Source organism: Aspergillus lucknowensis (assembly GCF_044049455.1).
Source record: "Aspergillus lucknowensis strain CBS 449.75 chromosome Unknown BJX67scaffold_80, whole genome shotgun sequence".
In the NCBI taxonomy this organism is placed as follows: Eukaryota; Fungi; Ascomycota; class Eurotiomycetes; order Eurotiales; family Aspergillaceae; genus Aspergillus; species Aspergillus lucknowensis.
Genome location: NW_027263624.1, coordinates 64,525 through 84,872, shown reverse-complemented (window position 1 = coordinate 84,872; position 20,348 = coordinate 64,525). Strand labels below are relative to the sequence as shown.

The window sequence follows — 20,348 nt, the reverse complement described above, 5'->3', positions numbered from 1 at the left end:
TATAACTAAAATAAATAATTATAATATTAACTATATAGCAAAATATAAATACTAGAAATCTTAATAAAATTATAAAAAAGTATTATAGTTAACTTTATCTAAGAATTACTACTATTAAAAGATCTTATTATAGTAATTATATATATAAATATAATTATAATTATATATAAATATATAAAATATATAATTATCTAATTAATATAAAGAATATTACTATAGAAAAGTTAGTATATTTAATATTATAAAAAGTATTTATTTAAACTAGATTACTAAAATAAATAGCTTTTAACTAAAACAAGCTATTTATATTAAAATTTTAAAAAATACTTATAGAAGCATGTAGAATAAGACAAGATATATTTACTACTAATTACTAATAAACTAATAGACAAGTAAAAAAAATAATTTAGTTAATTAAATAATATTTATAATACTATATAGTGTTATCGAAGCAATGACCTCTCGTGCACTTCTAACCCCGGGCTCTCACACAGAACCTCCAAGTGGTTTGGATTGACTTGTCTTACCTGGTGTGATCACATCTAACAAGTATAAGGACTTGTTATAGTCAGGTTAAGGCCAAGGTAAAAAAGAAGGGCTAGCCTATAATATATATACTATAGCCTATAGAGTAAGTACTAAACAAGTTACTTTATAAAAATAGTAATAGAATTACTAGTACTTTAATAATAGTAGTATTAATTATAAAAATAGGAAAGCTAGGTATAGTAAAAATAAGTATCTTTAAGTATTTCCCCTTTTTTAGGTCTACCTTATTTATATAGTATTTAGTATACTATATAGTCTTTCTATATCTTGATAGTATATAGTATACCTTTTCTTAGCTATATACCTTAGTTATATAATACTAGGCTATGGGCTTCTACAAGTAGTAATATTCCTAAGGTAGCTTACCCTTTTCCAAGAATGCTAGCAGTGGGTTGTAGGATTTTAGCCATATATTTTAAGGAGTACTTGGTTTATAGGGCCTTAACTAGAAAGTTAAGTATATAACTGCGCAATAATAAATACTGGTATATAGTATTTCTGCTGTTTCCTATTCACGAGCAAAGCATATGCCGTTAACTCCATAATTCTAGGCTAGGTCTTGGCGATACTAAGCCAGATAGCTAAGAAAAAGGCAGCCTGGTTATTGTTTATTAATATGGTTGCGAATGTATTGTACATCTATACAGCGTATTTATACCTGGACTCAGATAGACCATGGTATCTGATTGCGATGTCGAGCAATATGGTGTTTGGTGCTGCGACGATTCTCAGTGCCTGGGCGTTGCGGTAGTGGCTACAGGTTACGAATCGGAGGATTCAGCGGGGGACAATGGCTGGTGCGGAGGATGGGGTTTACTACGCATATTAAGTGGCATTACGCACAGATTTGGGTCTGTTAATCGGCGTATGAAATGCTGGAATAAATGCCAGTGTTGGGTGTACCTCTCTATTCGTCGTAGTACTCACCTGGATATAATTCTCTTTCTGAACCGGGAAAGACCATAATTCAATCCACCAGGTTGCCCCTCTCGAAGGTGCAAAGGACTACTTGAAGTCTGCGTAACCATTGGTGAGCTCTTTTCATTGTTCGAATTCAGACTGCCTAGTATCGCAGGGAGGAAGAGGCACCCCACGTTATCGCTACCCTCGTCCACCAGCTCGCCCCCGATGCGCAGAACCTCACCCGGTCCGAGCTCCTGATAATCATGGGGTTCATGCGTACACGGCTGGAACTATTTAAAGACCATGAGATCGCGCCGGTAGGTCATCTCTTTGTCTGTCAGGCTTGTTCGTTGCTAACACTCTTTTTCTTTCCCTGCTAGGGTAATGTTCATTTCGTGTTTCCATGGCACCCGGGCCAGAGTCGTCCAGGCCTACTACGACAACGACCAGCTGTTTATTCACAAAAGTGGCCTCTGTCCCTTGAATTCGCCCGAGGCGAGGCAGCGCAATATCCAAATACTGCTAGCCTACCTTTCGAGCCAGCCGACCGGAGATACTAGGCATATCGAGCCACAAGCGGAGGATAGAGATGGGCTAGCCTTCTTTTTTTTCTCCCCAGTATTTGAGACTGCCGTTGTAACAGGTAGGTGAATGGCGTTATGGAAGGGACATGACGAGTGGTTGGGTCTTGTATCGCTACACTGCATCTGAGAAGGATATCTTGCTGTATTTCCCGCCTACTACAATAAGACTTGCTTTGTTCTTTCTATCTCATTGTTATTACCACAGCCACAGCTGTTCTAGTATGTAGTACCAACAACCCTCCCAATCACAACCTCAATAGATATTAATCATACGTCACTCCGGCTCCGTGTCAGGAATCAAAGTGCTCCGAGCCTTCGAGTCCAGTTCTCTGCTTCATACAACACACTGGTTATACAAAGATATTGAAAAAGCGACCTTCCAACCTGGGGCTTAATTTGTCAGTGACCCAAATACCACAGTTACGAGGCAGGAGTAGAGAGTTTTGATGGAGGATGCTCCAGGAATCAGAAGCAGCTTGAGCATCTTACTAGCATGCACTTGAACCTTACCAAGGTAAATAGTATATTAGTAATAAGACAAGCTCCCCGGGGTCCCAGTAATAGCTCTCAATGCAATATATATCGATAATATATATAAGCTATACCTGGTTATGATAATATTATGGTATTTAAATATGCTATTTACTGTAGATTATCAGGGTGGTTGGTTCGTTCGGGTGATTGGTTCGCCTGGGAATTACGTTACGAGCTCTGCGAGGTCGCGCTTTGCGACGGCTCAACGCGCGCAGGTCAGTTCAACGCTCAACGCAGTATAGTTCATTTTTAAAAGAACATTGCAACGCCAATTTTCAAGCTATCATATTAAAACCTTTATAGGATTGATCTCTGGAGATTCATTTTTCTTCCAAGACCTTCGCTGCTTTTTCACAATGATTCCTCGTCGTAATGCGTGGTCCTGAAGCTCGATCATAATTTTCTTCCACTTAGGTCGGAGTCGATCGAGTTCCTTATTAGTATTATCTTTGACCTCGAATTGCTTCATTTTTTTGTAGCCAGCTCCTTGATACAACACCACCTCGCTGTACACGGCTTCTGGAACCCTTTTCACGCTCGCGGCGAGCTTGCTTAACAGCAGTAAAAGTGCTTTAAATCCTTCTGTAAGGTTTCTGCTAGGTGCACCTGTGCAGTACGAGCCTTTATCAAGGTATTTAGCTTCTCTCCAAGGGCCCAGAAGGAATCAGGGTGGCGTGATAGGTGGCTTGGCTGGAAATTCTGTGACTGATAATATTAGCCACAATAATATTATACCCGTTCGGTGTTATCACGGATTGAAGATGCTGTCCCCCAGTCGGCGACAAGGAAACCAATTCCATTGGATGGCGCTCGATTCAGCGGACTGGACAAAAAGCGGTGAGAGTTCATATGAAAAAAGAAAATCGTCTTTCAACCACCAAATTCAAAAGTGTGGCCTCCAAAGTGTGGCCCTTGGGGCTAATGATGGAGCTTTGGTCTTTTGCGCATAGGGACGCCGTAGTTTCTTCCTTTTCGTTTTAAGATAAATTCCAACAACCCCCCTCAGGCGATCAGTTCTTTTAAAAATATCTGACAAAGTGAAATTCCATACCAGAAAAACCATGCAAACTCAAACAGGCATGCTGCGTCAGAAGTTACCAAAAAGTTCAAGGGCAAGCAAAAAGTGCGGTGCGGATGTCTGTTTGGGTATACATATTAGAGAGAGCGGTGGAGCATATATTTTCTCCGCCAACCCTTCAGGTTTCTGGGCCTTTGTGGGAGCACAATTGGTAAATTCCCGGTTATATATATCCTCTCACTTAGCTGATTCATCGAGGACTCTTATTACCCAACACCAAATCAATCACCGACAAGGACACTAGCGACCCGGAAAATCAGGACTTAGTGTTGGCTTAGCATTCAAAAGAAAGAGCAAAAGCTGCCACAGATTTCAGTCATATTAATCGCTGTGAGGCTAGGCAACGGATTGATAGAATTGAGTGACTGAAAATAAAATAGGACCGCAGGCTTCAGGGCTATACTTGGTTATAATTAATTAACTGAGATTATAACAAGCCTCCAGGCTGTATCTTTTAGTTGATGGACTTGTGCTGAAAGATCCTAGCCTGTAAATTCTACTTAGTCCAAGCCAGATAGTAGGTTAATAGTGCTCTCAAGATGCAGTATACAGGCTGGTGTTCTGGGTTATAGGACTTCAAGCCAGGGAATTTAAACTAGTGATCTGGTTCATCGGGCTACAAGCCTTGGATGGGAGTCTGGCTTGGATCAGGATCTTTAGATCGCGATCCAGCCGCGTTGTCAATCTAATAAACAAAATCCAACATGGCACACAACCACCAGGGGGCTGGTATCCAATGCCGTGGGTCTGTATTAGGCCCAAATCTCATGATCAAAAGCGTGTTCAACCTTTGGCCATAACGCCTTGTCTCGTTTATGTACCTGTCTGATAGCTTGACCCTGTAGCCTGCCCGTGTATCTCGTCCGTTATCCTGTTCTGAATATATCTCCGAGCCTGCATCTTGACATTCCAAGGCTGGGTTTTGGGGTCCGGGTATTCCGGGTTGGGTTTTGGCAAGGCCTACTCAGCACTTGAATATCTGAAGATCTGATTGACTGAATCTTACAGCAAAGCTGAACTAAATACATGAATAAAGGGCCGATCTCTCTAACTGAGTTAGGCAATGGCCTTAGTACGAAATATGACTGACCAAGTTCGGTGTTGAAGCAGAATCCTAAATAGTGAAAAGTTGATATCTCTCAAAATTCCAAGCCAGGAAATTTCATATATTTAAGTATACGTGTTATTCATATGTATAGGGAGCATCACAAAAATATCACCGAATAATATATTCATTATATCTATATTATAGATTCGTGGCTTGAGGCGCGTAAGGGCAGCCATAACCTGATTCCAGAGATAATTGTTCAAAGTAATAAGCACAAACGTTGACCGGATAGTGTCCTTGCTGATCCAGTATGCTGTTGGGCTGCTCAATCAACAATCAGTAAATTTAATATATGATCCAGGCGGGATAAGCGGGTTTGTGCCAAGGACGAGAATTCGTGTGGGTGGCGAATCATGGTGCTGAAGTTCTTCTCAAGCCCCAACAAGACAGAGTAGCATTGACTGACTTCACGCCTGCTTCGAGCGCGGGAGCGCGGGAACATTTCCTGTACCAAGACATTATGACACTGCTTACCATGTACTGCTTACCATGTACTGCTATTCGTCCGAGTAGCCCGCAGAAATCAGTACTCTGTAGGGAAATAACAACCGAACACCTCAAGACTCAGCCCACTCTAGACAAGGATTCATCGGTCATACTCCGGGTACAGGAAAGATCCGCAAGGCATTCTTCCATCAGAACTCCGATTCCGCCGAGGTCCTGACTTAAATTCCCAGGATCCTGATCAACGAGGCTGAAGGCTAGCCAAGATCGTGTTCTTCATCTTGGCGGTCAGCTTTGGCGCGACAACCTGGGTCAGACTCTCAGCTCACTCTTCACGGCTGAGCGCTCTGCCCCGAAGATCTGCGTACCAGTGCGCTTGATTTCCTAAAGGGGCTATTCCTTGATTGTTTGATCAATTGACTCAGCGCAATCGATCGGACGTAAACAAGGGGAAAATCTCGAAAATACACAACACGAGTTGGCGATCATGATTATGCTGGTAGGGCAAGGTTAGGGTATATAAACATCAAGATATCCTCAGTATACTGCTGTAGATGTTCAATTCAATCAACCAGCCAGCACAGGTCCCAAGTCTATTCCATCCAATCCATACACCAAAAAGAAATCTTTCAAGATGAAGTCCAACCAAATCCTCAGTGTTTTATCGCTATTTTCCCTCCAGGCATTAGTCCACACCTCACCCATGCCCTCCCCTCTCGACGGATATACCATCACCCAACCAGAATGGGAAGTCCGGGCCTTCCCCGACGGCGAATACCTCAAGCTCAAGGGTACAATCCAAGAAGTCCGTCGTGAACTCCTCAAGATCAACCCCAACTGGGACAACGATTTCGTTTCCAAGCAGAAGAGGAACAATGAGCTGGAGAAACGAACCGACTTCTCCAACTCCAACTTCAACTGCTTTGGTCGCTGGGGCGGAGCCCAGATGGAGGTTATTGAGGATGGAATCGAGTACCTGCGCGGTGTTGACGGGCGACCCAATATGGGGCCTGGCCCAGGCAATTGTGGCCGTGTGAGCTGTTCTTATAATTCAGGGATCTATTGGTGCAATGATGTATGCCCCTCCCTCCCCCTTTCCCTTGATAATGCTTGAAAGCCTGGAGTCTATGGCTACAGCGCTTTGAGAGATTGTAAATGCTAATGTGGCTAACACTGCATAGGCGGACGAGACCAAGACGCTGAATTCATTCGGGAGTATCGCCGATGGTGCGCAGAAGGTCGTGGATGAGTGTCAGAGACATATCCTGGACAATCCTACCCAGTCCTCGGGGCAGGTTTTCCATTACACGGACTGGAATGTTATTGTTACTTCAGATGTCTGCTAAATCAGCAGGGTTTGATCTATCCTCTATTTTGCTTTGCTTGCATATCCCCATATTTCTCTAGATCACTTATCCATTTATTTAATCTGGGGATTTCCAGTTTATTCATTCATTCATTCATTCATTCATCCATTGAATATGTTAACTGGTTGTTCTTATTATATAGGAAAATAAATTGAACTTCTGCTATATATCACCCATAATACATTTACCAAGTGCGTGTTAAGTTAAACTACAAGACTGATCATGAAATCATGCAACAGTTATAAAGAAACTCCTCTCCCCAACCCCCCTCTCAACCTCCGCCTCCTTCACCAACTCATCCCCAACAGCAAGCCTCAATCTCTTAACCATGGCTAGACTATCCAAAACTAACAGCCCTTTGACCCCCTGCTCCCTCCACGCAAACCTAGTGTATCCTGCAGCACAAATAACACCATGCTCCCCAAGAAAACTAGTAGCTCCCCAACCCCCTTACTTGACTAGATAGTCTATAGTATCTTCTAGACTTGTTAAACCGTGGGTTTTGGGTCAACCCACGGCCTTTAAAAATGAACTGGTGGGTTTTGGGTTGGGTTATTAAGATTGAAAACCCACCTATGGGTTACTAAAAAACCTACTAACCCAACCCAAAAAGTTTAAAAAATCTATGCATGTAGATTACTACATAACTAGATAATAATCTTTATTTTAAAATAAATTACTATATTTAATATAGTAATTTATTTATATTTAATATACATATATAAATATAATATAGTAAATTATTTCTTAATATAGCTTGATAATTTATTAGATTATCTATAACCTAATAAGTTACCCATGCATAACCCAAAACTCATTGGATTATTAAAATCAGCAACACAACCCATTTCTTGGCGGGTTGGGGCGGGTTGGGTAGGGTTTCACAGGTTGGGTTGAACAAGTCTATTAGGAAATACTACCAGCCAAAGAATATTTAAATATTACACTAATATATATTACTTATATAAAGGTATTATATTAATCTATAACTAACAATATTAAATAGGTAGAAGAAAAGATGAAGTTCTATTATAATAAGAAGCATGGAAATATACTATAACTTTAGAAGAAAGAGAGAGTTTACCAGCCACAATAAATAATAGAAAGAAAAAACTTTAATATTAAAAGTAAACAGCTAAATAATAAACTTAATACTATAAAATATAGATTATTTAAAATTAAAAAGAAACTAGTAAATAATAACTACTACTTAATACTACTATCAAGAATATAAGTTTATCTAGTATTCTATATTTTATTACTTGAACCAATAAAAAATCTAGAAAATACTAATAATAAAGCAACTAAAGATAATAAGAAATATAAAGTTAAAAAATCCTAGACTAACAAACTGTTAGATTAGGGTCCGCCAATTGATCTGTAGGAGAATGCCTAAGGATATTCTTGACAGGGTAAAGAGAATATAGAATGTTTGGGGGGGGGGGTTAAACAAGGTATAGAAAGAGGTAGATAATCAAGAGTAATTAGTAAATAATAGATATATTATTAATTAGATAATAATAGATAGTAATTAAAACTTCTAGGTATAGGTAATAATAGTTCTTATATATCTATTTTTATAATATTTTTAAGTATTATATAATACTTATATTAGAACACCTGTTCTATTATATCTAATTATATTAGATTGCCTGATACTATTATAACTTGGATTATATCACATGATATAACCAGATTGGCTTATTGTTATTCCTTAGTGTCTTGACCACGACGCTGCAGCACATCAGATTCATTGGCTACTGATCTCTGTTTCTCTGACACAAACAAAAAAAGGTTAGATTTAGTATCTTGTTAAATAAAAGGGTTATCTACCTAAAGACAACTCTTGGGAACTAATTAAGCATCTTAATTACCCTAAGAAGATTCTAGAATTCTAGCAAGGAATTAATTAAAAGGAAAATCCTTTAAAGAAGGTAGTAAGAAAGCTTTAATAGCCTGCACTATAAAAGCCTGTAAGATTTTATTTATAATAATTAATACTTATTATACTTCTTTAATCTTCTTTTATTTATATTCTTCTTCTTCTAACTTTTCTAATTCTTTAATTTCTCTTATATTACAAGCAATAAAGTTACTAGCCTGCTTGTAAAAAAGGTTTTTCTATTTCCAAAAATAATATAATTATATAAGGAGTTTAATAAGAGAATCTTATAAAGCTTAGATTTTATCCTAAACTTTTATTTTCTTTTCCTAGATTTTTTATTATACTATAACTAGATATTTCTACTTGCTATTAGTAAAGGATAACTTAGACTTAACATATTTTTAATATAAATAAATATACTCCTTATAATAAGTTAAATTTTTAGATTTTATGCAAGATTTACTAAGTTAAGAGTAATAAATATATAGTATAACTATTATAAACCTACTCTCTTCAACCTTTTATTTAAGATTCTATTTTTACATCTTAGAGTTTAAAGATATTATAAATTAATACTAGAATATTAAGAAAGAAAATAGGATAAGCTATAACTAAACTTACCTAGGAAGTACTACTTATTATATCTTTAGGGACAAAGACCTTGAAAAAAAGGGATTATTAAAGAATTAGGTATTAATAGCTAATAGATTCTACTATACTACAGTTCTATACTACAATATTAAGAAATAATAATATACTAACCTAGTTATATCAGGTAATATAATACTAGGGCCAATTAAGATTATAGTCATACTTATTAAAGAGAAAGAGCATAATAAGCATAAACCTGTAGAATATATAAGAACTATTACTACCATTACCTAGAAAGTTTTATTCTCTATCTATTATAACTAGATTAACAATATACCTATTATTTACTAATTATAATCTAGTTATCTGCCTCTTTCTATATTTTGTTTGACCTCAACAATCTATATTCTCTTCATTCCTCTCAAGAATATCCTTAGGCGCCCTCCTACAGATCGATCGGCGGACCCTAAAATCTAACAACCAGTTCATTTTTAAAGGCCTTGGGTTGACCCAAAACCCGCGGTTTAACAAGTCTACTAGAGACCAAGTCTAGAACTCTAGTGCTATATACTATTTACTTATAGCTAACATGTTTTGTTTTTAATATTATAATTAGACTTGTCTGACCCAACCCAAAAACCTAACCCAAACCTCCACCCAACCCGCCAAGGAATGGGTCGGGTCAGGACCTCTATTAATCCATGCTGGGTTGGGTTGGGCTGGGTTGGCCCTGTGGGTTAGCTAGGTAACCTATGGATTGCCAAGAAATTATATACTATACCTTTTTTAAAAGAATCTAACTGTCACGGTCGGTGCCTGAACCGACAGGCATCAACGACAACCCCGCTCTGACCCCGCTCAGATGGCTGCCCGACGGCGGCCCGACGGCCGATTATATGAGGATCCTGACTCTCGCATGTATCCTAGTTCCCTAAGCGATTTGTTCTGTTCCTCTTGCAATATATTCCTCCGCGTAAACCTGAACAAGTTCCTTCACGAAGACTAGGCAGCTCGACGCTTGCTGGCACCCGGCGTCGCGACGGCTGAATACTTTCGCCGAATCCCGACGCCTCACACTAACTAGGTTAGGTTTAGTTTATTTATATTAATACTAATAGCTTAGTATAACTTAGTTAGCTTATTACTATATTAAGCTAGCTTAATATATAAAAACTAACTTTTATAAGTTTATTTAAGCTTATTAATAAGTTTATTTTTAGTATTAACAGATATATTTAGTATATTTATATATTAAATGATATAAATTATATATTATATATTTAAAAAAATTATTATATAATAAAATAAAATTATCTAATAAAATAGATAAAAAATAGAGTAGGTTCCTAATAAATTAAATATTAAAATATATATAACCAGATATATAATCTAAAACCAACTTTAAACCTTAATAACTCTACCAATTTTTAATATATTTTAGTATTTCTTGTAAATATATAATATTTAGATGTTAAAGTACTAAGAAATAGCTTTTATTATTTAAAAAGTCTATATCTTAGCAGCATGGGTTAAACAGGTTAAATAGGTTTTTTAAGTAGGTTTTTTTTTGACCCGCGGGTGGTTTAGCAAGTGCCTGAACCAACCCATAACCCATGCCGGGCGGGTTGTCTGAGGCCAAAAACCCAACCCAACCCGCGGGTTGACAAGTCTAATGGTAGCATCTAGTAATTAGTTGACTTTTGCACTTTAAATATAAAGTCATGGAGAATAGCTGGGAGCAGTTTAGAGAAAAGTTCATAGGTTTCAGGAAAAGCGTCGCCCCTAAGCCGTGTGTCATGAAATTCAAACACGACTATGGTTCGCCTGTTGGTTGTCAGGAAATCACGCAATGTTGTGAATGGAATAGAGAAAGTGCGTGTCCAGTTGAGGGCGAAGGGTCAGCGCAGAGCTGTCTCCCGCGTCCCGCTTGCCGTCCGTTCTTTCACTTGGCAAAATGAATATAATTAAATGTCAAACCATCTTCTGAGTTAATATTATCAGCCTAGCTAGATGTCGGCAAACAAAAACAAACAGGAAACTCACCTCAAACCCAAAAAAAACCCCTCTATCCAAACCATCTAAACCAAGTAAGCATTAGCATCAGCATCAGCATCATCACTCACTCAAATCAAACCTCACCCTCTTCGACCCAGCAGCACGCGCACCCTTCTTCACATCAGAACTAGAACTGGGCTCAGGACAGGGATCCACAAAACAAACCTTAAAATCCTCCTAAACCCTTATAACCTCCCTTATCCCAACCCTTACACTCCTATTAACCCTCTTATAGAACCCCCTTGCCACAGCCTCTATAATAGGTGGAACAATATTCACCCCCTACTATGTCTCTATGATGCTTAGCAGGAAATCTACCAAGTATACAGGGATAAATGTGTGTGCTTGCCCTGTTATTATGGGCTAGACTTTGATAAGCTGCTTGCAGGGGATGATTTGCAGGACTTTACTAGTTATTTTATAAAGGAGGGTGTCTAGGGTTTTAGTAAGGCTAAGGGTGTGTGGTGTTCCTAGTACTGGGGGGTAGGGGCAGACTAGGGTGCTGATTGGGCCTGGAGAGCGTTTTTTGTAGAAGAGGGGGGTGTTTATGTTGAGCTTGTGGTTCATTTTGGTGGTTGGATTAGTTGTTTAGTTGGTTTATGATTTGGTTGAGGGAGGTGGATATCAAGTTAGTGGTGGTGGTCTGTTATGCTATAGGAGGTTAGGGATTTTATATCCTGTATGTCTTTGTATTTGAATAGCTATGCCTCTTTGTGTTTCTGGTAAAGAAGGGCTTTGTATCTTCTGTCTTTTGTATATTCTGTCTTTTGTCCTTCTTTGTTGTCTTGATGGTATATAATGACCATTGTTGTATTGTACACCAAGGGCATATCTTTATAAACAAGAAGCTTTGTTTATCCACATGGCCACCCAAGCTGCACCAGTTGTCTATTGAGAATCGAGCCTGTCGCCGGTCGAGATATGCGACGAATTGATATATAGGAAAATAGACAGGGCTATCTTCTCAACATAAAGGGCAAACACAAAACGCAGACACGTGCGCTCTCAATACTGATCCGCCTCTACTACCCAAGTCTCTTATTTGCTTCGATTGTGGCAGAGAGGGAGGGGAGGGTGTGGACGGGGGTGAATGTGATAGAGAGAATATATCTAGGCATACAAAGTATAGATAGGTTGGATCACGCCAAAGGCAGGCTGTTCGTCTCCACCAAGAGTCCGTCTTACATTCTCGTACATACCCTACGTTGACCTATTCTGACGCCGCAAGGATACAAATCGGAGTTCTATCAGCCCAACTGCTCATCCCACGGCTGCAACCCCGGATCCAACACGCCATAGCCATCCGAATGCCCCATCTGATTTACCAGCGAGAAAAACTCATACGAGGAAATCCCAATGCTATCGAGAAAATCAATATTCGCCGACCCCTGCGCCAGCTCAGACGGCGAACCCGAACTCGGCTCCCCCGCCCCAGCCATAGCCATTGATATCCCATCCGCACCACTAACCGGTATGCCTCCACCAACCGGATCCTCGTGCGTTTCCATACGCGCAAGGATACCCTCATGTGCCCCGCCACACTCCGACAGCGGCGGCAGCGGCACAGGCGCCGGGAGGGTGAGGGCCTCCAGCCCGCGCCGCTCAATGCGCACAGTAAGTTCGCGAAACAGGGTCTCGAGCTGGACGAGCTCAGACTTCCGCGCGGCAGCGAGCTTGTTCCCCCGTTGGATCATCTGGTCGAGGATGGAGTAGGCGTCTTCCATGTATGTTTGGCTCTCGGTTACGTTGGGGAAGAGCGCCCCGGCCATGGTGACGTGCATGGCGGCGCCGTAGGTGAATTCCATATCGAACGGGAGGAAGAGTTCGACGCCTGGAGTCTGTTAGTTTGTCTGGGCTATGGGCTACGGCGGGTAGGTGTTTGGCGAGGGACGTACCGAGAAGGCTGTCCTCGTCTGTGAGGATTTGCAGGGTCTTCGCGGCGGATTTGATCCCCGCGGATATGAGGGCGTTCGTCGGGGCGACGATGCTCTGCCAGTCTTCTTCGCCGTGGCCGAGTCGCTCGAGGCGTTCTTTCAGGACGGAGAGGAGGAGGGGGCGGGTTGCGACGATGACGCACTGATATAAAATAAGTAAAGACGTAAATCTAGATGTAGAGAAAGAGCCAACCTGGTGGTACAAAAGCGTGATATGCCGCGTCCCCTTCGGCATTGTATCGACTGAATTCTGGAACTTCATATGGATGACGCTCTCGATTTCCCGAGCGTGGCCTGCCAACACATGGAGGATGGACCTCGTCGTCTCGAGAAACGTCCCTAACTGTGTCTTCGCGCCCTTGTAGACGGCTGCACGAGTTAGTCCTCTCTGCTCCAATAGTAGGGCATAGGGAACTTACAGGACAGAATATAAGAAAGAAGATGTGACAGCCTCACTAGGAGACCAAGTGTTGCGTCGCTCTGCGAACACGTCGGCGGATCCAGGAGCGTCGTGATATCGCTATCCTGGGGGGTCATGGATGCGCCCACGGAGCTCGAGATGTGTCGGTCCAAGACGTACAATGTCCACCAGAGATTTCGACAGCGCGATACCGTGTCGGCGCCGAGTTCGTCTTCGGGAAGCTGTGTGTGCATGCCGTCCATTTGTGCAATGCGAATGGCGTGTCCGATCTGACTTACGCCTTAGTATCATCCAAACAAGTTGTGAGAGCTACTTACGTATACATGTGCCGACGAGCGGTGGTCAATCGAGTAGAGATACAACCCGGTCAAGGACAGCACTTCGATTGCCAGGAACCCGCCACGGGAGAGAGAAGTATGATCGGGCATCAAGGACATGGCACGGACGAAGAATTTGGATCCCGGGGGGTCCCTGGGGCTCTTGGACTGTAGGAGAAAGGCGTTTCCGAAGGCCAGGACGATCAAGAACTGCACCATCCAGAGGCGGCACTCGTTTGCGTGTTTGATTGAGTCACCGTAGTAGAACCTGTGGATGTTCTCCATAAACTCCTTTTCGTCGATGAGGAGGTGGTTATGGCCGAGGTGGAATTTGACGGTGTTGAAGAGGTAGAGGGCGTGGTCGATGGAGGGGAGGTTACTGATGTCCGGGTGCTCGTCTACCGGGATGGGTCGCCATTGGATAGGATAGAGGTCGCCGTCGAAGAGCTCAGGGTTGCCGTAGTGCGATTCAACGTGTAGCTTTTCGGCTATCATGAGTTTCAGGCGGGTTGTGAAGGACCAGGTGGATGTCGGAGCCAGCCATGCTAGCATAAGTAGTCAGCATCTGCAATTTAGAAACAGGGCTTCAGCGTACTCCAATTCCGCTTCGTCTTATGGTTCTTTTTGATGATTCGAGACGGCAGAGTAAACGGACTGGTCCAGATGGTTCGAGCCGAGTCCACCGGTTGCGCCGCCATTTCCTCTGGGTGCGAGTCGACGGTGTCTGCAAAACATTATACACCATATCAAGGTACAAACCTAGGTTCAAGACGCACCTTCGATATCGACTTCAGACCCAAAAGCCGACGTCGCCGTGCGCTTGACGAGCGGCGACCGCTCGTGCTGCTGGTGCTGGCCATGTCGCGGCCGTGGACGCTCGCCTGCTTTTCCCTGCAATTCACGAAGATACCTGGTCACCATATATCGACTTGATCCAGCATCATGACACGGGTCCATTGCCGAGCGCGACGAACCTTTCCGGCACCATGACCTTGTTGACGGTCTCCAGGAAGCGGCAGTCAACGCGACGGCGCTGGCAATTGGCGCAGGGCTGCTCGCCTGTGCATTTGATCTTGCTCTGACGGCAGGCGATGCATCTGAGGACGAGTTAGCGATGTGGCAATAGACCAAGACGGAGACAGGGGGTAGGTAGGGCAACCGAATCGTACGCGTTCGAGGTGCGCTTTAGCTTTCGCGAACCGGTTCGGATTTCCGTCATTGTGGCAGGTACGCCCGAGGAAAAGAAATATATTGTACAAGGGCGAGGAGCATTGGAATGAGGAGCTCTGATCATTGGAGTGAAGGAGTTGCGTTATCAGGACACGAGAAATCACCCCGCACACACCCAGGCAATTCGTGGGGAAAGAGTTCCCTTTTCCAGTTAAACCGCCCCAAGCCTGGGCCTCTGCCTTGGGGAGTCTGTGCCAATCATGGCAAAGTGGCTGTCAAAGTGGCTGTCAAGCTTCTGGCCACCATCACCGGGGTTTCAGTGAAGCTTGAGTGTCAAGAATGAATTCTGGCGTGTTGTGCTGGTTCGGACGCTAAAACTATGCAGTCGATCAGAGGGGATCCACGGGCCCAACGCCGTCATGCCCTCTCTCTCCGTTGGACTCGTTGTGCTGGACTTGAGATGTCCTCACTGTCCCGGTCTGTCTAAAATTTGAGACACATGGGTCCAACTCAGGTTATAAACAAAGAAATGCCCATTAGCCATTTCAGGATTCGATTTCCCGAGACTCCAACGCTGTCGGTTTTAGCGCACATGCAGCTGCAGAGCGTCGGCTTTCGAAGCCGAGATCGTGAGGGGATCCGAGATAGCTCAACATCTCGTCCCCAATAAATATGCGACCCTCAACTTTTTTGCGAGAAACTCCAATTCAACCTCTGTTTCTTCCCAGATAACCCCTTATCATTATTCCCATCTATATATCATCCACAGGCAATGTTCGACCTCATCGTCGTAGGTGCCGGCCTCAGCGGCCTGCAAGCCGCATACACAGCGCAACAAGCAGGCCTCAGGACCGTCGTCGTGGAAGCCCGCGACCGCGTCGGAGGGAAGATCTGGAGTGTGCCACTCGCCTCGGGGCGCGGATACGCCGATCTCGGCGGTGCCTGGATCAATCTCACGCTGCAGCCGCGTGTGGGCGCATACGTGAGGCGGTTCGGGTTGAAGACGGAGACGCAGAGGCTTAAGGGGCGTGCCATTATGCAGGAGAGCGCGAATGAGAGGTTTGAGTTTCCGTTTGGGGTTACACCGGATGTGCGTCCGCCCAATTGAGTTCAATGCTCTGTGCTTGGGATGCGGATTATGGCTGCGATGGCTAATGTGGTTGGTATAGTTTACGCCTGAGGAGAAGAAGAACCTCGAGTTTATTCGCGATCATATCCAGGTTGAGTCACTGCAGCCGGGGCCGCCTCGCGTGGCGGATGATAATGTCACGCTGGACCAGTATGTGCGGAACCTGGGGGCGTTGCCCAAGGTCGCGAAGATGGTGAATCTCTGGGCACAGGTGATGCATGGGCTCGAGGCGTCGGAGTATTCAGCCGCGTGGTTTATCGACTACTGTCGGAGGAATAGGGGTTTATTAGCTATTCGCGCAGATGATGCAAGTGGTGGGCAGCATTTGCGGTTTCAAGATGGTAGCTCATCCGAAGGTATATATCTCGTGGAAGACTATGCTGAAAACGATTTAGGAGCCCAGTCGCTCGCGAACAAAATTGCAAAGCTCGTCGGCCCAAGCAACATCCATCTCTCGCACCCTGTCACCTCAGTAAATGACTATAATACTCATGTCACCGTGACGACCACAACAGGAAAGACATTCACGGGCCGAAAAGCAATCATATCTATTCCCAGCACAATGTACAGGGAACTGAACATCAACCCCAAACTCCCACCACGCGTGGTGGAAGTCACAAACGCCACAGTACTCGGCGACTACAACAAGGCCATCGTCTGCTATGACAGACCTTGGTGGCGCTCTGAAGGATTCAACGGGTACTTCGCCTCATATGCGGGCCCCGTCATCCTAGGACGGGACACAAGCGTCGAGGCAAGCCGACACTACTCCCTTACCTGCTTCGTGAACGGGAAGCCAGGTCGCGAGTGGAGCAAATTGCGTCCGCATGAGCGGCGCGCCGTTGTCCTCAAGCAACTGGCGAAGGTCTTCAACGCAGCCCCTGACGGAGAGGTATACAAGCCGATCGAGTTTTTCGATCAGATCTGGCAGCATGAGGCCTTTAGTCGCGGGGCTTTAGCTCCTGTAACGGCGTTAGGTCACTATACGGGATTTGCGGATGTCTATGGGAAGCCTGTTGGGAACTTGCATTTCGTCGGGACGGAGTATAGCACTGAGTGGAAGGGATATATGGAGGGAGCGCTGTGTTCCGGCGAGGTTGGAGCGAGTGAGGTTGTGCGGTCGTTGGAGAAGTACCAGCGGGCGAATCTATAGCTTTATATCCTTTATGCATGTGCATGGTGAGTGGATCGATCGATTGGAAAGAATCTGGCGCTTTATTGTTTAATCCATGGATGGAAGTCGTAGGCATCTGAAGCTGGTGAATAGTACAGACAATTTCCCTACCTGAGTTTGGATATCTGGATATCTACTGCGCCCGTCTTTGGTAGAATGAAACTCAGTAATATTCATTCTGAACTTGCTTAGAATCAATAGCTCACAGCTGCTCCAACCCCCTATCCCTTCTCAAGAACAGGAGCCATATCGCGCAAAAAGATTTCAACCGTCTTCGGCCCTACCCCCTTAAACTGCTGCAGGCGCGACGAGACGTCATCAATATCTCCGCATTCATTCAAAAAGTCACCAAAAGTACCGTGCTCCCTGATCGCAGCCGATACATCCAACAGCTTGTCAGCCGTTGAGTAGTCGTACCGAACGTAATGCCCCTCATCGAGGATCTCAACCAGGCGATCCCAGCCCGCTTGCTGAATCGCTTCTGGCGAAGTGATGCCTTCACTAACGAGTTCGCCGTATGCGCGGCTCGCCACACCCTGCTGGACGGGCTTGCCGAAGAGGAGACAGGCGAGGAACCACTTGAAGTATTCTGTGTCGTTGCCGGAGGCGAGGTCGATACCGAGCTCTCGGGCGTATATTTTTGCTTTCTCGGGCATTATACTGACGTAGGGATAGAAGGGGGTTCGGGGATTAAGACAATCACTGTCTTAGGAAAGGAGGAGGAGGGCTTTTGGGGTCGGGAGGCAAACAATGTGTGGGGTGATCCTGTGATGAGTTCATCGATCCTGGTGGCCCGTTGGTGCTTGAACTGGCCCGCACAATTGCTCTTGCTCCTCCAACGTCCGATATGAACCTCAATTTTGAATTAGCTGGTACATACGACCATAGGGTGTGGAAAACAGGGCTTCCCGTCCGCTCAGCCGTACTTAAGCCACACGCCAGCTGGTTAGTAGTATGGTGGGTGACCACATGCGAATCCCAGCTGTTGTATGTCGGAGTTCACCCAGTTTTTTTGACTTGTCGGGTTTAGCGCCCGTGCCGCTTTTTGCTCAGTCCTTCACCTGAACACCCCTGAAGCCCTAAAGCCCTCTAAAATTCGCCTGCCAAGCCCGAGCTGCTGACATGGCCTTTAGAAACTCGGAGAAATTTTTCGATATTTAGCCTTCTTTGCCCTATTTGCTGTGTTTCCTCTATTTGTCAGGTTAAGAGTCTGCCTACTAGACACCTTCCTAGAACCCTCGAGCATCTGCAGGAATAGGATCATCCTTAATTCTATCTTTGTTTCATGCCTCTTATTATGTACATACCCATTGGAGTACCTTGATTCTATATCTGGTCGAGCAATACTACTACTAGAACACTAACATGGACAAATAGCAAGAGATGCAAGCAGGCCAAGGATTCTGGCATATAATTGGTTTTTAGATAGATTAGGCCTAGTTGGATGACGGGTTCTTGGCAGTCCAAAACAACTAGACACAACCCCCAGGAATATCTAGAGTCCTGATTGTTAGTGCTCTAACTCCCTAATCAAGCCAGACAATAATATCCAAGCAAATATGCTATTCTGAGAGTTTACCCTTTTCCACCACAGCCCAAGTCTGCAGCATCTTACTTGCCTCTTTCTTATGCCATGCCCTGGAGATAAATGGACATATACAGAAGGCCTGTTTGGAGAGGAAGACCAGATCTTGCGACCACAGAAACTGTCTAGGTTGGCTAAATCCAATTTTTCCCACCAGCCCACGTTTTGGAACTGGCTTTCAAGGATCTAGCTTACCAAACACGTGCTAGATAAACTAAACAGACAATCATCAAATTCTAGTCCTTCTCTAGAACAGCCAACCTATCTCTATAGTTATTTCCTGGATAAAATTGCTTTGAAGTGCTTCTCTCAACTAGGAGGCCCTAATCTCCATGATCTAACTAGGGTAATGTCTCTCTAATAATGAGCTGAGCCTATCTAACACCTCATAGTATCCATACCCTATGGCGCGAAGGGGAAGGTTAAAATCAAGAGGTTGGTCGACAACGAGTCAATCAATATCAAATACCCGTCACTCGAATCAAACATCAAGGCAGCTCGAGACCCCCAATTCCTTGCTACGTACAACATCAGAAAAACAGTTATCAGTATATAACGCTAACTTTAAACAAGTGCTTGTTAATATTAGGATTTATTCTCTAAGATACCTAGGACATCATGATTGGCAGCTATAGAATATGGATGTTATTATAGATAGATTAGAAAGGCAAAAAGGATTAGTATCTAAGTTTAACAAAGGAGTCTTTGATAATTTTGTCCAAAAAGACTATGATGCTAGGAGTAAGAAGACTATAATAAGCACTGTTTTCCTGATAATTCAAGGCTTGGCAAATATACTATTTAGAGAAGACAAACTCTTTAGAAATTTAGACCCTCTAGCAGAAGATATTATCTCTATAAAGCCAGACTTTTATAATAGATCTCTTGCGGCAGATTGTGACAAGGTTATTTATCAACTTCTTGGCCCTTTTATCATTCCTTTAATACAAGAACACCTTCCTATAGCACCCAACTTCTTCTATAAGGGGAAAGGGCCAGATAGTTCTTATGTAGTGGATAAACAGCAGACCCTATACAATAGGGCTATAGGTGCCTGTGTAATACATACTCTCTAGAAATTTAGAAATATAGCAATATATGACAACAATACTTATACTATTACTTTGCTCTACCACTATGGCCACCTTCAGCTATATATAGTATATCTATTAAAGTCTACATACCCAGGCAGGGAAACTAATTATTAAATAACCCTGTTAAGGTTATACTTGCTAAAGGATACTTACAAGACCTTTTGCCAAGGTATATAGGCCTTTTAGAATGCTCGAGATTAGGCTAAAGAACAATAGGACTGCCTTATATCTAATACAAACGCTACTACCACGAAGATATTGGGCGCGTCCTGCCAGAACCTTAGCAGAAAATTCCATCCCTCTACTATTGTTACTGACCAATCTGGTTCAGACACATCAACGGACAAACTTGCTCGGCCCCCTATTACTAGCATGTCAAGGAAAAGGGTGTTGTCTTATGGAAAGCAGCCGGCCAACTACCCCGAC

The 20,348-nt window shown here is 43.4% G+C and overlaps 4 protein-coding genes across 4 annotated transcripts; 2 read left to right on the top strand and 2 right to left on the bottom strand.

Moving 5' to 3' along the window:
* Positions 1-5,903: 5,903 nt before the first annotated feature.
* Positions 5,904-6,546, top strand: BJX67DRAFT_375715 (uncharacterized protein; the record flags this gene model as incomplete). The annotated part of the gene is made up of 2 exons (XM_071031737.1): positions 5,904-6,275; positions 6,382-6,546. 2 exons carry the CDS (start codon positions 5,904-5,906, stop codon positions 6,544-6,546), a joined length of 537 nt encoding a protein of 178 aa, XP_070880811.1.
* Positions 6,547-12,345: 5,799 nt separating this feature from the next.
* Positions 12,346-14,989, bottom strand: BJX67DRAFT_386196 (uncharacterized protein; the record flags this gene model as incomplete). The annotated part of the gene is made up of 9 exons (XM_071034022.1): positions 12,346-12,929; positions 12,994-13,174; positions 13,226-13,401; positions 13,452-13,722; positions 13,771-14,315; positions 14,366-14,494; positions 14,547-14,680; positions 14,745-14,867; positions 14,940-14,989. The coding sequence occupies 9 exons, from the start codon at positions 14,987-14,989 to the stop codon at positions 12,346-12,348; spliced, it is 2,193 nt and encodes a 730-aa protein (XP_070880810.1).
* Positions 14,990-15,712: 723 nt separating this feature from the next.
* Positions 15,713-17,222, top strand: BJX67DRAFT_375713 (flavin monoamine oxidase family protein; the record flags this gene model as incomplete). The annotated part of the gene is made up of 3 exons (XM_071031736.1): positions 15,713-16,030; positions 16,110-16,410; positions 16,465-17,222. The coding sequence occupies 3 exons, from the start codon at positions 15,713-15,715 to the stop codon at positions 17,220-17,222; spliced, it is 1,377 nt and encodes a 458-aa protein (XP_070880809.1).
* A 168-nt stretch (positions 17,223-17,390) lies between these two features.
* Positions 17,391-18,102, bottom strand: BJX67DRAFT_367664 (uncharacterized protein). Its single transcript, XM_071030545.1, has one exon. The coding sequence runs from the start codon at positions 17,897-17,899 to the stop codon at positions 17,465-17,467; it is 435 nt and encodes a 144-aa protein (XP_070880808.1). The 5' UTR covers positions 17,900-18,102; the 3' UTR covers positions 17,391-17,464.
* Positions 18,103-20,348: the final 2,246 nt, after the last annotated feature.